The following is an 18,318-nucleotide window of genomic DNA, read 5'->3' on the forward strand; positions in this document are numbered from 1 at the left end:
AGTTACATCCTGTATTATACTCCAGAGCTGCACTCACTATTCTGCTGCTGGTGCAGTCACTGTGTACATACATGACATTACTTATCCTGTACTGATCCTGAGTTACATCCTGTATTATACTCCAGAGCTGCACTCACTATTCTGCTGCTGGTGCAGTCACTGTGTACATACATGACATTACTTATCCTGTACTGATCCTGAGTTACATCCTGTATTATACCCCAGAGCTGCACTCACTATTCTGCTGCTGGTGCAGTCACTGTGTACATACATGACATTACTTATCCTGTACTGATCCCGAGTTACATCCTGTATTATACTCCAGAGCTGCACTCACTATTCTGCTGCTGGTACAGTCACTGTGTACATACATGACATTACTTATCCTGTACTGATCCCGAGTTACATCCTGTATTATACTCCAGAGCTGCACTCACTATTCTGCTGCTGGTGCAGTCACTGTGTACATACATGACATTACTTTTCCTGTACTGATCCTGAGTTACATCCTGTATTATACTCCAGAGCTGCACTCACTATTCTTCCGCTATCATTAACACACAATCTTCAATGTAATACCTTAAAAAATGAAGTTACATATTTTCATAATTTTATTATTTATGTGATAAGTCGATGTTTGTGTTTCGGGTTCTGGGGGGAGGTTTGAACTTTTTTGCAGTGTTTTACTACAATTATAATAATCTTAACATATTCTGATGCCTCGCTGTTTTTCTGATCACAGTTTATGAGACATAGTGACATGCTGAGCTCTGCTACATCTGTGCATGTTTTTATGTTCCTGATATACAACACTAATGGGCAGGTGTGATTACTCCTTCCATATAAGAAGTACAGGATTAGTCCCTTCTGCCATATGTTATATCAATTAAGCTTCACAATGTACATAACATAAGTGTGTGGGTTCAAGAATCATCAAAATGAATAATACCGCCATGTAGTCGCATAGACATGAACCCAACATCTGTCCGTGCCTGGTCTCCCATAGGTAGAGCACCACATATGGTGGCACAGGAAAGGTCAGGTACAAGGTGTGAGATACATTTATGTGTAGATCCAGTCCTATAAAAATGAAAACAGGACATTGGGGTCCTCAGTGTATTCATAGGGGGCAGAATATATAAATGATTCACTTCCATTTATTACAATCTAAATATAGAATTACTGCTATAGAAAATGTGACAACAATCCCTCATGTAGTTATTATAGCAGCGATTACCCATGGAAGAAACACAATGTACATGATCAGCTTTAGAGTCCAATGTCCTAAAGATACATTTAGAAATGTCTGCAACATTGTATCACTGCTGTATCCAAAGAGTCTGCGAGGAGACACCTAGTGGGCGTGTTGTGAATTGCAGGGTGTGTTGGCATCTTAATATGTTGAGCTGAATTGATTTTAGTTAGAAATTATATCTCTTATCCATAATCAGGTTAAGTTAAAGGTTTGTCCTGGTTTTATGAGTTTTCCAGCAGATTTTGAAGATTTTTGGAGAGGAGTGTGATTATTTAGCGCAGTTGTTTTAATGTAAAGAATGTAAAGAAAATCCACCAGCAGGATCCTGCGATATAAACCAATGTCACTTACACAAACTTTTTGTCCCCTCCTTCTGCATCTGCTGTTCTTTTAACTTTTTTTATGACCTCATTTTGGTGAAAACTAAATTTTAAAAATATGTAAATGGTTTTTAGGGGCTCTGGGCGGCATCATTGTAGCCCCTGCGGGCTCTGTCGTGACTTACCGCAATTATGACCCTTTGTAGTGCTCCTGACTCCTCCTCCACTCTGGCCTCTGCAATTCACATGCATGCGTGGCCATCTCTTCAGTCGATTTTCTACACATATAGGAGTTGTCTAAGATCTAAGGTGATGCCACACATGGCGTTTTTGGTCCGTTTTTAAGCATGCGTTTTCAAAATGCATCCGTTTTTGACCGCTTTGCACAGTTTACAATGTGTTCGGTTGTTTACAACCTGTTTATTTATTAAGATAATTGGAAAAAATGGGCAAAAACGGACTGAAAACGCATGCTTAAAAATGGACCAAAAACGCCATGTATGGCATCACCCTTGGGCAACAATTTCTCAATCACAGACAACCGTCTTAGGCGTCTACCTCTTTGAATGATCTTTGCACATTCTTTTATGTACAAATTCAGAATCTGGCGCCTCCTGCTTTATACACAGGCCACTGCACCACATAGTACACACTGCGCTGCTCTTATTAAATGTGCCCCATTGTCTATTCATACCAATGCCTTGTCCTCCAGTGTAAAGCCCCTGCACATAATAGTGCACATGCCCAGAGACCAAGCACAGTGCAGCCGATAGGAATCCTTACATCATAGTGAAATGATGCAAGGAATCCTACCTAGCCAGGCAGCACAGCTGACACTGTAACAATTTTGGAGATGCAATATAGCTGTTAAAATGTTGGTGTTGCAGTACAGTGCATGGGATTGGGCCAGCACCGGGGTCCATTTTCACTCAGACTCTTTATGATGTCCTTGCCACAGTTATATATATATATATATATATATATATATTCCATTGCAGCTTTTAGAGTGATATATATATATTTGTCTTTTAACCATTTCTGTTACTTACCCTTTCTCCCTTTCTCTCTCTCTTAGGTCCAGCGCCGCGTTACCTTCCACCTCCCTGATGGATCCCAGGAAAGTTGCAGTGATAGTGGATTGGGGGACGCGGAGCCGAGCAGTGGCTCCAATGTATCGCACCCACTGCCCCTCGGCTACACCCAGGAGGAGTATTATGAGCAGTCATCAACCAATAGCAGAACTGAAGGCGACGGCAACTCAGATCCAGAATCAAGTGAGTGACCCCTCTGATGTATGATCCCAATAACATCATGTCTGACAAAGAAATACTATTCTCAAAATCTCCACATCAAATATACTCAGTTATCCTATTGTCTGATTACTTGTACACTACTAATATCTGAAGTGTCAGGAATATGAGATGCTAAATAATACAGATATCAAAGATGGGGAAATGTGCTACAGACAGATGTCATAGGATGTGCAATGTGTGTGAATATGGCTGCAGCCCCACAGTATAGGAGTCTACATTGGAAGTGTCCTGGGGCGTGCTGGGGCTTGTAGTGCCACCGGCTAAGTACACTTCATTTACATCATGTTAAGGCTACATTCACGCTGCTGTATGGGGGACGTATATACGGCCGATATACGTCCCCATAGACGGCAATGGTCGCACGGCGCCCAACGGGAGCGGCACTGTACCGCTCCGTACCCTGGAAAAAGATAGGACATGTCCTATCTTTCTCCATAGTACGGCACCGTGCGCCATATGTTCATATGGAGAGGGGCGGGGGTGAGCTGCACCTCCTCTCCCCGTGCGCTGCCGTTGCCCGGTACGGTACGGCGCGGCGGGCAACAGCAGTGTGAATGCAGCCTAAGAGGTATACATTCTGTGTATCTAAATTAGACTTGTTACATTTTGTAATGTTATTTGTGATTTCTGTAGCAGGATACAATGTATGGCGCTGGTCACTACCTGGTGACATGTTCTTAGGTCCATGTGGAATATGAGTGTGAATACAGGTCCAACCTTCCATAATAATGGCCTATTCACCCAGAGATGTCAATTTCGAGTCGGTTGAAAACGGATCCATTTTGTTTCCACTTTTTGTCCACGTACGGTTTTTTTATATGTATATGTTTTGCATCCGTGATCCAATTTTTTGGGAAAAAATCCACAAAAAAACCTGAAGGTTTTGATGTCATTAGAAGGCAAATCACCTGCTTCCTCAATGGAAAAAAAAAAACTAGACTGCACATAATTGTCATTCATTTTATTAGTTGTGGACACAAAGATTTCAAATGTCCTATCTGATCCACAAACATGAAAAAAATAGGACAAGCGAGAAAATGTTTTCAAAAGATTCTTTGAAGAAAATGGACATGTGAAAAAGCACATAGGAAAGAATGGTTCGGTAAGGAATTGGTTAAAATTCCAAATGGAATGCTGGGAAAAAACAGATGTGTGAATAAGCCCTAAATGACGTCAATTATCCACATGAACTACAGAGACCAATAGTATACAGGGGTCCCCTACTTAAGGACACCGACTTACAGGCGACCCCTAGTTAAAGACTGACCCCTCTTCCCACTGTGACATCTGGTGAAGCTCTCTAAATGCATTACTATACTTCCAGGCTGAAATAATCAGTTGTAAGGTGTCTGTAATGAAGTTATATTGATAATCCTTGGTACCGTTGCAGCTAAAATGTTATAAAATCCAATTGTCACTGGGGAGAAAAAAAATTTTGTCTGGAGCTACAATTATAAAATATACAGTTTCGACTTACATACAAATTCAACTTAAGAACAAACCAATGGACCCTACCTTGTAAGTAACCTGGGGACTGGTTGCATGGGAAGGTTGTGGAGGTTTACTACGGCTAATAGTCCCACAATGTGTCTGGATGAGACTTTACTAAATTTTGTATCAATATTTACAAAGTTTACAGTAACAGGATACAATGTATCTCAGTGATCACTATGGTCACATGATCTGTACTACAGGTACATGTACAATGTGTGCAGCATCTTGTAGGGACCAAGAGATTGAAATGTATAGTAAGTGAATGTATATACTCCTAAATACATTATTCTCTGTTGTCAGCCATATATAGCACTAAGATCCATCCTGTATGAGGTAGAGTGCTCCTTAAAGGGATCCTGCATATAAAATGACAAGATGGTGAAATGTAACGTTAAGATATTTATTCGTTCAATTTTGATATTTTAATTTATTTTGTTACTAGTCCCAGAACTAATAGTGAGCTGGTGGTTTGTGTGATGCGTGGGGGCTGGGATACTAGAGAGAACATCTCATCTCATAGAGGAAGATACTTATTGATTAGAAGGTGTCCGGAGATAATAGAGGGGTCCTGACCTTATAGAGGAAATAGAGAGAAGATACAATGTAATAGTGAATTATCCTTATTGAACAGAGGAGGGGTCTTGCGCTAATACAGGGGGCACTGAGTTATTAGAGGGGATTGTGAGCTAATAGAGTGGAGCCTTCCTCTAATAGAGAGGACTTATTGGAGGGGGTCCTGAGCTCTTAGATGCTAAACTAATAGTGAAGGTTGTTATAAGGGTCCTGATCGAAGAGAAGAAGATTGTCATATTGTAAGGAAGGTTTCTTTATAATGGAGAGGTCCTAAGGTCTCCTTATCATAGTGGGGTCCTAAGGTCTCCTTATTATAAAAGGGTCCTAAGATCTACTTATTATAAAAGGGTCCTAGGGTCTCATTACATTAGAAGGGTCCTAAGGTCTCCTTTTAATGGAGGGTCCTAAGGTCTCCTTTTAATGGAGGGGTCCGAAAGTCTCATTATAATACAAGGGTCCTTAGGTCTCATTGTAATAGAGGGTCCTAATGCCTCATTATAATAGAATGGTCCTAAGGTCTCCTAATAATGGAGGGGTCCTAAGGCCTCCTTATAATGGAGGGGTCCTAAGGCCTCCTTATAATGGAGGGGTCCTAAAGTCTCATTATAATAGAAGGGTCCTTAGGTCTCATTGTAAAATAGGGTCCTAATGCCTCATTATAATGGAGGGGTCCTAAAGTCTCATTATAATAGAAGGGTCCTAAGGTCTTATTATAATAGAAGGGTCCAAAGGTCTCATTATTACAAAAGGTTCCCAAGGTCTCATTATATTGGCGGGGTCCTAAGGTCTCATTATAATGGAGGGGTCCTAAGGTCTCATCGTAATTGATGGGTCATAAGTTAATAATGAACATCTAAGTCGTTAGTAGTGAGAAGTTAACATGTTAAACTAAGTTTTATCATATAGGAGGGCGGAAGGGGGTTTAGAGATGGGGGATACATTCTCTTATAGGGGGGCTAATAGAAAGGGTCCTAAGAGGTACCTAGTGGGGTCTTTATCTGTAAGAGGGGATGCTGAGCTAATAGAGGGAGTCATGACCTAACACTAACCCTATATGTCCCCTTACATAAGGTGTTTCCCGCCATAGACCCCTCCTCGTGTTCTGCCAGGATGCGGTTAATGACCCCCTCTAATAACCTGTGTACATATCTGATGTTGTGCGCTCATCGGAGCCGCTCCCTCCGTCACACTCGGCTGTAAACATCATCATTTAAGAGCAGTTCTTGGCTCTTTACCTGATAAATCAATCACCGCACTTCAGAAGGAATAATGAAAATGTATGGAGAGGATTAGCCAAGCAATATTCCGTCATTAATACCTTTCAGCGCATTTGTTCCTGCCACATCCCGGATCCTTATAATAGATGCCACCAATTTACACAAATGACTTCAATTTCAGCAAAAAGCATATAATATGACGGAGCAGTCATTAAGATAAAGGCCGGGATTAATCAGAGCGCGCTCTTCATCTGACTGCAGAGCGTCGCCCGTGTTTGTCAGGGTGGGCGCCATGTATTACACGTGTTACATGATAATCACACGACACAAAGGACGGAGATGAATCCAGATGCTCAGAAGATCTGGAAACTGGGCACCAGATGTCTGTGAAGTGCCACTTAATCTCTGATTATTGAGGATGCAGAAAACCCCAGAACCTGGGGCCATGAGATCCTGACTAGTCATGTACTGTACCCCATTTTATATGGGTTATATTCAATATGGTGGTCCAGGACTTTAAAGGGGTAGTCCAAATCAGTTTTGTCTTCTGCACAGGCTTATACAATGGGGCACATTTACTTACCCATCCGACAAAGTTTCCCGAAAGTGCATTGTCTGCTGATAATGGATTCTGCTGCGATTCACTAAGATCGTGCGCCCGATATCCTGCATGTGTCGCTTCCCCGCTCAGGTCCCCGGAGTTCACCTTCTTCTTCCTGGTGCATGTAAGCGAATTGTCTTGCAGCACAATTTGAAAGCTAAATCCCGCGCTCAGTCCGAATCCGTCGGATCATCCAATGGCACGCCTTCTATTTCTGTCGCACGAAAACCAGTGCAGCTGCGCCAAAATCCGATTCTGTGCGACACAATCCCAGCTCAGACACCTGTTAAATACTTGTCAAAGCTGCGCAAATCATGAAGCGTCGAAAAGTCCAACAAAAGTGCGCGCTCGGGCTCTTACTAAATGAGCCCAAATGTGTTTGATGATCTTTCTCTTTTTGATGCTTCTTTGTAGAATTTAGGGCTTTCTTGCCTCCAGCCTGTACTGAGAATCAGCCATGGAGTAAGTGAAGGGTTCATATGTTGTAGAAGCTCAAAGGGATCCTCAGGTGGAGCCTGCAGTTCTTCAATCCAGATTAGAGCAGCACGGTGGCTCAGCATGGTTAGCATTACAGCCTTGCAGCGCTGGGGACCTGGGTTCATGTCCTATGGGCAACATCTGCCAAAAGTTTGTATCTTCTCTTTGTGTTTGTGTACGTTTCCTCCGGGTCCTCCACTTTCCTCCCACACTCCAAAACATACTGGTAGGTTGATTAGATTGTAAGCCCCATTGGGGAGAGGGACCGATTTGGCAAGTTCTGTGCAGCGCTGCGTAATCTGTGTGCACTATATAAATAAAGGATCTTTTATTATTACTATATGTTCTGGATGTATCCATCTGCCTGTATCCATCTGGATTGTAACACTGCATAAAGTGGATTAGCCGGATGCCTGGGAATGTACCCCCACTGATCAAGTACTAATGATCTGTCCCATAAATTAAAAATTGGGACCCAAATAGAGACTCCTGCTACAGTGGATTCGGGTATAATATAATCCATCTTATTTCATGTAGTACAACCAATTCCCCTGAACTAGTTTTTGCTATGATAGAGGAGTTCAGTGCTGACTTTGGTGCTTAGACTTTGGGCATTGATACAGCGCGAGGCTAGGGCAGAGCAGGGAGCCATAGACTGCAGCTTTATATTAGACACATCTGCCCCTGGTTCAGCATTTTTGAATGGACGAATGAAGGATTTACATCTCTTGTAGAAGACAGAGACAGGGGTGACCGACGATGAGAGAAGGATTCAGCATAAGGAGAGGTCTCTGTGCGACTGATTGTTAAAGCCATCGATACTACTGTAATACTCCTGGGGGATAGACACGGGTGGCTCTGTGTGCGGCAAAAAGATTTTTCTCCTGATGTCATCAATTTGCAGCTACTTTACAAAGGTTTATCCTGATCTGTGGCACCAACTCTTTCCATTACAAGGTAATGATCCTAATTGAGGAGACGCCGCTGGAAAAGAAATGGTCCCTGGGAAAAATATGCAGATAAGGCTCCTCTCTGACGCCATCTATAGGTGACTTCTGGTAACAGCACCGCCCATCTTGACCCCTTGGCAGCTCCGTGGCCTCTGCGCTGAAATACTCCAAGTTAATAACTCTTAATTTTGATGCCAACCTCTTGATCCCGAATTCTTGACTACGCTCCAGAAATGACGAGTTTGCTCAATTAATTCAGCCTGGTTGTCCCTTTTTCCTCCCCTTTTTGGCTATTTTTACATCCCGGAGTCTTTTTATTTCGACGTGTGAGTAGGAATAATTAATCCCGTCAGTTCAGAAGCCATTAATCTTCGCGGAGCCGAGCGGTTTGATTGATCTTATACCTTTAATCTAATTAGCGAACATGGAGGTGGAAGAATATAATGGCTGCTCTCGGCCATGCGCCACTTTGAGGAACGCCAACCTTTGTGGTGACCCGCTGCGACTGTTATCATGTCGCCCAGGTAGAAGGAGCCGCTGTATAATCATTAACTGGAAATTTCATCTAAAAGGTTGGGAAATCTGTGAAACATCAAAACCGAGAGGAGGGAGAACCATCACAATTAAGAAAGGGGAGATGTTCAGCCAATCATTAATAATGGACAATTATATATATACAGTATCTATCATATATCTATCTGATGTCTATATATCATCTCATATGATCGTTTTCTGTGACTTGGGGGCCCCCTCTCCTCCTCGGGGCCCCCTGAACACAGTCACACTCAACCCCCCCGTGATGGTGGCCCTCCAGCTATCTATATACGTATCTCTCTCACATCTATCTATCTCCTATCTATCATCTCATGTCTATCTATTATCTCATATGATAGTTTTCTGTCACTTGTGGCCCCCTTTTCTCCTTGGGGCCCCCTGGATACAGTCACACTCAATCACCCCTGATGGTGGCCCTGCAGCTATTTATTCACATATCTCTCTCGCATCTATCTATCTGTCTGTCTATCTCTCTCGTATCTATCTATCTATCTATCTATCTATCTCCTATCTATCTATCTCATATCTATCTATCTCATATCTATCTATCTATCTCCTATCTCATATCTATCTATCTCCTATCTATCTCATATCTATCTATCTATCTATCTATCTCATATCTATCTATCTATCTATCTCATATCTATCTCCTATCTCATATCTATCTATCTATCTATCTCCTATCTATCTCATATCTATCTATCTATCTATCTCATATCTATCTATCTATCTATCTATCTATCTCATATCTATCTATCTCATATCTATCTATCTATCTCCTATCTATCTCATATCTATCTCCTATCTATCTATCTATCTATCTATCTATCTCATATCTATCTCCTATCTATCTATCTATCTATCTATCTATCTATCTATCTATCTCATATCTATCTATCTATCTATCTATCTATCTATCTATTTATCTATCTATCTATCTATCTATCTATCTATCTATCTATCTCCTATCTATCTATCTATCTATCTATCTATCTATCTATCTCATATCTATCTATCTATCTATCTCATATCTATCTATGTATCTATCTATCTATCTATCTATCTATCATCCTATCTATCTATCTATCTATCTATCTATCTCATATCTATCTAATATTTATCATCTGTCTATTTATTTCATCTCCACCTGTTACATATTTTTCTTCTCTCTCTCTCTCTCTTGGATTATTCATCATAATATTATTTGCAAAACTAATTGATATAATTAATTTACATAACTTAGTAATTTGCTGCATAATCTCTATCTGCTCTGTGTCTGACTGTTGTGACATCATGTTATTATTTATAAACCCCATTATTATTATTATTATTATTATTATTATTATTATTATTATTATTATTATTATTATTACTCCTCCTCTCTGGCATCTCCCTGTTGTTGGCTCGGATCGTCTTTAGTGTGGACTTGTTGGGGTAATGATGACTTTTGCATATTGAGGCTGAGCTGTAAATTCCACATCTCCCCCATTTTCATTGCAAACCTGCATTAAGGAGCTAATAAAATCCAGGAGGATGGGAGCCATAACGGGGAATAAGAGAGAAGTGCGGGGAATAAATGAGGCTTGGCGGCCATAAAGCGATCCGGTGGCAGATGTTCACTGATGTGCAGTCATGTCATCACTTACACCGACACCATCCAGCAATGGCCGGGTCCATCAGCTTCATCAATGTTTTACGATGCATCACCTGAGGGAAGAAGAAGAGAAGGAAGAAGCCGGTTATTATCCGCATCCATAATCTACGTCTCTGCAATTAACCTTCATAGCATTAATAAGTAATAGGCAGAGGAGGACTATAGTTATATCTGAATATATCTAGATACCGAGGCCAAGGTAGAGGCTCTAGTGTACCTGATACACAGGGTGTATCCGGCTCTAAAACGCTGTCTACTTATGGACGGCACGGTGGCTCAGTGGTTAGCACTACAGCCTTGCAGTTGGACACCTGGGTTCTAATCCCACCCAGGTCAACATCTGCAAAGAGTTTGTATGTTCTCTCTATGTTTGCGTGGATTTCCTCCGGGTCCTCCGGTTTCCTCCCACACTCCAAAAACATACTGATAGGTTGTTTAGATTGTGAGCACCATTGGGGACAGGGACCAATTTGACATGCTTTGTGCAGCGCTGCGTAATCTGTTTGCGCTATGTAAATAAAGATTTATTATTATTATTACCTCCTATGTCACCTACGACCCTGCCCTGTCCTAGAGGCACCAAGAGCCGCAATAAAGAATATAACTATATAAATACATGTATGATTATTATGCTGATTGGTAGAGCAACCAGGCATAACTATCCCAAGAGAAGCCATGAATATTCGTTCAGTGGACGTCTGGCACCCGGCTCCTCTATAGCATTGGTTTCTATTCACTTTCCATGTGAGCCGCAGGTGACATAATGGAGACGTGGATCGGAAGGTTTGTCAGGTGTTGAACCTCCACCAATCACCTATGGGAAGGTCATTGATAGGTAAAGGTTGGCAACCCCCTTGAATTTCACAAAAATTTGATACAATGGGGCAAATTTACTTACCCGGTCCCGTTGCGATCCCGCGGTGCATTGTCCGGTGAGGATTCGGGTCAGGTGCGATTCACTAAGGTCGTGCGCCCGAGTTCCTGCATCCGTTGCTTCTGCCCCGCGGTCCGCCGGAGGTCACCTTATTCTTCCCGGTGCATGTGAGTGCTGACCTTGCAACACATTTCCTTTCATAAATTCCGCGGTTTGTCCGAATCCGTTGGGTTTGTCCGACGGCCACGCCCCCAATTTCTGTTGCATGCAAGTCTGCACCATCCGATCGCGTGCGACAAAAGCCCAGGGCAATTCGGCACAAAAAGGAAATATTCGGGAAACCCGGCGAAAGTGCGGCGTTCGGACCCTTAGTAAATGAGCCCCAATGAGTCGAAGTTCTAGTGCATCCTTGATACAGTAGTCACCACAGTGCGGCCATTTACAGCTACATATAGTGTAGGATATACATCTTTATCTCCTTAGACATTGCAGAATCCACTGATACAAGAGGAAAGGCAAGGAATGGAGGGGTCACGGGCAGTGGTGGCAGAGGTGCTCTAACCATTGATACCCATGGATCCCCTAATTGTTGGGATGCAATAATCAATGATATCGATACATTCTTCAATGTCGAAGTCCCACACAGAGGACCAGAAGACGAGCTCCAGGGACAGATGATACTAGACATAGATTACAGAGGGAATACATAATATATGAAGCCCCCTCCGACCCCATCACATCAGACTCCTCAATGACATTTTATCATCCACATGCGGATCCTCCGGAGCGAAAGAACTTCCTCCCTTGTTCATTTTCTCTAGAAATGGCAAGAATTGGACGTTTGACGCACGTCAACCATTGAATCCCTTTGTCAATAGGTTTGGGATTTGGTTCTTTTGGCCTTTCGTCTTGGCCTTCTGCTTACAATGAGACTTTGTTTGCTTGTAATTTCTTTATTAGGTCACGCGAACCATGAAGGAAAGGTCACTTGCCATTTATGTTCCTATTAGTTCCATGACACTACCCTTTACAGCCCTCATCTGGCTCTCACTTGCTTGTTCTCAATCTTCCTGACTCGATTGTTGGACGCGTGGCAATTGTCTTACATTTTTCTTCTTCTTCTTCGTTGTCATCTAGGATCTTCTAAGCCGTTCATTGATGTTACGCAGTTAATCAGCCAGTAGTGAGAGAGGCTATGGAGGGAATGGCACGGGGACATGTCTGTATTACTGTCATCTTTATGGAGCGGCTATCCTAAAGTCAATTACCTCCTGTTGGATTCATGCACACAGCCATATAAGAGATGAGTGTAGTAAAGCTGGGTCATGTACAATAGGACTATACTGTGCCTCCATGTGCCTCCATGTGCCTCCAAGGACTGTCCAGTTTAGACTTGGGTAATGCTTCAAGCAGCCAGTGATGGCTCTAGATGAAAATTTACCCCTTTCTTCTGGGTCTCCCCACAGATTCTAGGGTTCTCACAGGGACCATTTTAGCTAAATGGGTTTGTCCAAGCTAAAGAGTCTCTTTTAAGGTTTTATCCCAAGGTTTAATGTTATCCCCCCAATCTACAGAGGATAAGAGGAAATATGTTCATGGCTGTGGGATCAATATCAATTATAAAAACAAGATCCCGATTATGTAAATACAGGCGGTCCCCTACTTAAGAACATCCAACTTACATATGACCCACAGTTACAAACGGACCTATGGTAATTGGTAATTTACTGTAGTTTAGCCCCAGGTTACAATAATCAGCTGTAACAGTTATCACAGGCGTCTGTAATGAAGATTTAGTGTTAATCCTGGTTCTTATGACAACCCAACATTTTTAAAATCCAATTGTCACAGAGACCAAAAAAGTTTTGACTGGGGTTACAATAATAAAGTATACAGTTCCGACTTACATACATACAAATTCAACTTAAGAACAAACCTACAGAACCTATCTTGTATGTAACCCGGGGACTGCCTGTATGTGGATTGGTGGGTTCCGCGTGTGTCTTGCTGCTTCATTTTATTCTCTTTAGTCTTTGTGTTTAAAATACATGACATACAATGTTGTTCCATCCCCTTTAATCATGTGATCAAATTGAAAGAATTAATTCCAATCTACAATGATTTTTTTTTTTAAATGATTGGCTTCTTTATCCCCAAAATTTTTAAACATTTCAGATTACCCCCCACCGCACACTTTACAGGTTGCCAAATATATATCCGCACCCCTAGATGCGTTAACCACTCTAGGATTTAATAAAAGATGGAAAGATGAAAATTAAAGGGAAACTGTCATCAGGATTTCACAGCTTAATCTACTAACAGGCTCCGGCAGAAGTCTTCCTACTGTTTACCATTTAGTTATTATAATAACTTATATCTTATATCTTTATTAAATCACTTTTATAAAAGTAACTGGCACCCTGCCAGGAGAGTCACAAGGGGCTGGTTTTTTTCTCTTCTCTTTCTTAGCTCCATCATTCATGAAGCAGCTAAGAGAGACCTTGGCTGAGTAACATAGAGACTCGCTGAAGAGAATTCCTGAGGGAGGGGGGATGAGAGAGACGTTGGTTGTGTGTAACTCACGGTAGAGAATTTCTAAGAGAGGGGGGATTGACAGAGCTGGGAGAGAGACATTGGCTGTGTGTGATTTGCTGAAGAGAACATTCCTGAGGGAGATGAGAATTAGGGAGCTGAGGCTGGGGCGGATTAAGACATGGGCCCTGGGCTGTATGAATAGACAAATCTGGGATTCACTTCCTACATCTGGTACTAGAAGCTTCTTGGGGAATGTAGGAAGTATCCCTTCTTCTTGCTTTCAATCTGTGGTTTCAGGACCTTTGGTGAACCTTCAAAGGTCCTGAAATGGCTCTTGTGTACATGTGTCGAGAGCAGGAACAGATGTATGCAGATTTAGTAAAATTTGGTAGGTGGTTTAAATGGGGCCCCCTAGAAGGCTATGGGGCCCCCCAAATTGCCTATATAATCAATACTGGTAATGTATGTGTGTATATATATATATATATATATATATATCCACACTTCCTGTGACTCAGTGACTCTACTGGCAAGGTCCCAGTGACTTTTTATTTTTTAAGTGATTTTATAAAAAAAAAACTGAATGGGAAAGATTGAGAACTCCTGCCAATAGGTTTAATGGTGAAAAAACTGATGACAGGCGACAGGTTCCCTTTAAAGGAGATGTCTAGGAAATAACAATAAAACAGGATTACTTCATCAATGTCCGATCAGTGGGGTGACCACCTAGACCTGTACTGATGAGCTGTCCTCCTGGTGGAGCAGAAGCAGTAGGTTGGATGCTCAATTTTAGGGTCAAAATCTAAAACTGTATCTCCAATAGAAGTGTATAAGGCATTAGTGTTTTACCAAGACGACCCCTTTAAGCAACAATGGAGATTTCCTTCCATGTAGTCTATAATAATCTAAGCAAAGTCCCCTGTGGAACCAACATCACCTCAACCTCTGTACAATGTCTAACTTGGGTTCTTCACAGTTGACATATTAATCCCTCTTAAGGTCCTACAGTATTTTTTCTTTTAACAGAATCCAAAGTCAATTTTAGCTTTAAATGTAAATCAACTCACGGCCCGAGCAGGGTGACATCAACTTCATCTAGAATGTGAACTGCTGAACTTCTGTCAACCAAGTGATGGAATCCAATTGAGTCCCCTGATGGCAAAGCTGCGAAGGGTCCGTCTCCAGCAGTCATCCTGCACGTCAATATCTGGTCAGATACTTTGCTAAGAAACATCAATTGATTGTGGTTGCGGCTTATTAAACAGATAACACCGGTTTATGCAGCCGCATGCAGGGTATAGACCGCCTGCCCTAATCATAATTTTGCAGCGTGTTGACTTACAAAGTTATTGAACTTTGGAAATTCCCAATAGGCGATTGGATGGCAGCGGCCGGGCTTCGCTGACTCAGACGTTCCTGCAATCGATGCTCTTGTTATTTCACTCCTGTATTATTTTTAATTAGCTCGGAGAACTGTTGCTGTGATAATTAGATTTGACATTCTTAAACCCCCATGGTCCAGAATCTGCCTCTTATTACTCAAGGAGGTCAAGAGGAATTTTTATTTTGTTTCGTTTCTTTGCAAGTTGTGAGGGATCCTTTTGTTTCTTCATCATAAATAACACAATCGGCCCGATGTATTACAGGTGGCGCACGGCTGTAAGTTATTAATGGGTAGACGGAAATAATCAGTCGTGCTCCGACATCAATGAGATGTGCGCCAAAATCTTACATGGACTGCGCCTTAATTTTGCTCTCTGACCATTTTTTTCCTGGTCTATTATGCGGTGAAATTTGCGCCTAAAAGTGCCGACTAAAAACACATATATGTGACGGATAATGTGGAAAAGTTAGGCCACGCCCACTTGCGCCAAAAAAAGACTGAGTCGGAAATATCCTTTCTTTCTGGCACAAACTCATTATAAATGATCCGCTACACTTTTGCGCCTAAAAAAAAGGGAGTTCCCAACAATTTTTTGGCGCAGATACGATAATACATCTGCCCCGATGTCTCTGAAGCTTATAATGAAGGCAGGGATATGTGTGGCCTGCAGATGTTTCAGTGGAAATTAAGTCATTGGATGACTTAATTGGATGATTTACTTACCCGGTCCATTCGCGATCCAGCGGCGCGTTCTCTGCGGTGGATTCGGGTCTTCCGGCGATTCACTAAGGTAGTTCCTCCGACGTCCACCAGGTGTCGCTGCTGCGCTGAAGTCTGCCGAGGTCCGCCAGAGTTCACGATGCTATACTTCTTGAAGGTAAGTGCGTGTCCCGTGACACTTTTTTTTTTTTTTTAATGAGGCGGATTCTCTGAATCTGTCGGGTTTTCGTTCGGCCACGCCCCCCGATTTCCGTTGCGTGCATGCAGATGCAGATGCGCCACAATCCGATCACATGCGCCAAAAACCCGGGCAATACAGGAAAAATCAGTGCAAATTGGAAATATTCGGGCAGCACGTCGGGAAACCGCGAATCAGGTCCTTAGTAAATGACCCCTAATGTATCTTGGGGTACTTTATAACCCACCAGACCATGCTCAATATTTTGGTGATTGTACTGGATTCACCAAATAGGTAAGACGTAAACCACCTGGCATCCCACTACTGCCCAGGAATTTGTTGGGTTAATTAAGTCTTTGGCTCCTCTACCAAAAATGTCCTCCAAGCTGGTATTGCAGAACCAAAGAATTAAGGATTAAACATAAGTTCAATTTCTAGGTGTGACAACTACTCACAAAGAAGCGAAGAACCATCCAATGTCCACCCACCACCTGATAGGAGTGTTTTTCATAAAACAAGTCTCTGACTTGTCCCTCCTTACATGATACTAAGATGAAAGATGAGAGTCCTTGGTTGATGATTCCTTTTGATGATCAATCACCTAAAAAGGTGATTTTGCGAAAAGCTTTTGAGACTACTTTGGTCTCTTCATCAGGCATGGTATAGGTCTCGAATTGCAATTGTTATCACTTTTTAGTTGGCCAATAAAAGGAAAAATCAACCAAAGACTCTCCTCTTTTTCATACTTATTGACCTTCTTGTTAGATATTTGGTGAACATGCCCAAGCTGTTGCAGGACCCTCAGAACCACCTTCACTAATCGACAGAATTATGTGGCTTAATGAAACCGTTGTGTAATATGTAATCCTTGATCCTTGTATTGGATGCATAAAACATTCAAAAAGAGGTTTAAAACACGTTTTTGAATGTTCACCCCCCTCCAGCACCGTTCATGGTTGTTGCCATTAAAGTTTTTCCCAAGTCATTCCCAGTGAAGTCAATTCTCATTTAAATGCTGTTAGTAGTGGTTAACAACCGGCATGAACCCAAACACTCCGGTTCGGGTTGGCTCATAACTACTGACCAGCGTCCCAAGCCCACCTGCCTTTTTAAGGTCAGGTTTAAATATTTAAACCTAAATTAAGACTAAATTATAACAGGATGAAAGAATAGCGAACTTGCCCAATTCATAAATGCGTCTTGAAATCAGGAAAACAATATATAAACCACTCATCATCCACCCACCACTTGATAGGAATGTAGTCTATTGTCTTCTCTCCTTACTTTATGATCTTAGCATTAGCTATTCAAAAACTTTAAGCTACAATAGGACCAGCTCATGGAGAAAATATGCAATTTGTAAGACAAATATACTGAATACATTCAACAAGGAAAGAAGAACAACCAACGTCCACCCACCACCTGATAGGAATATGTTTTGTTAAAATTTTCTTAATTAAATCCATGAGATGATTTACTTCGCTGACATGAGAAGCAGATGCTGCCCCGGAATATAAAATGAACAATTCTGTTAAATGTTTTAAGAACTTGATACATCATTGATTTTACCGAGGTTATTATAAAAACCGCGGAAGGTCAAGACGTCCTTGAAGATCACTCGTACCGAATGAATACCTGACCTGCCCATCATTGTGTCAATTTCCATCTCCAGCAAGCTGTGTCCACTTTATTATCAAATTGATGGTTAATTTCCTGTAACATCTATCGCGGGAAGGCCATAAAATAGTCGTGGTAATGTTTCTCTCGTTTCTGTCCCTTATCTGCTGCTTTGACTTCTATTGACGTGAGGAGCGTAGGATGAAAGAAGCACATGCTATTAAAATATCATTTACTCTGGAGGAATAGTTAAGACTCACTTTTAGGGGAATGACTTAACTCCATGCATGTAGCCCGATGGAAGAGTTTCCGACCCTTCGTAACGAACGTAGACACAAGGTCACCGTAATTATCAAATCTGACAGTGGTGAAAAGTTCTATATCGGTGGATTTCATTCCGGCTGGTTATCTCCCTCACAAATCTGACTCTGTCCGCTCTATTTCGCGTTTGTCTTACAAGTGGAGATGTCAGAGACAGTCTTGTCACTGTCAAGAGTGACATTGGCTTTTCGAACTCTTTTAATAGTAGTCGTACTGTTCGATGAGCTTACATAGGTTGAATGACATACCTGGTGGATGTCACCTTGGAAGATGACATGAG

At 41.8% G+C, this 18,318-nt stretch overlaps 1 protein-coding gene across 1 annotated transcript in view; it reads left to right on the forward strand.

The window, feature by feature from the left end:
• The window catches only part of PCDH11X (protocadherin 11 X-linked), an 833,337-nt gene that overhangs the window by 644,296 nt on the left and 170,723 nt on the right, over positions 1-18,318 (forward strand). Inside the window, exon 5 of the mRNA XM_072123099.1 lies at positions 2,651-2,849. Coding sequence (XP_071979200.1) covers positions 2,651-2,849 — 199 coding nt within the window. The remainder of the gene's footprint in view (positions 1-2,650; positions 2,850-18,318) is intronic.

This window comes from Engystomops pustulosus, chromosome 9, assembly GCF_040894005.1.
Source record: "Engystomops pustulosus chromosome 9, aEngPut4.maternal, whole genome shotgun sequence".
NCBI lineage: Eukaryota > Metazoa > Chordata > Amphibia > Anura > Leptodactylidae > Engystomops > Engystomops pustulosus.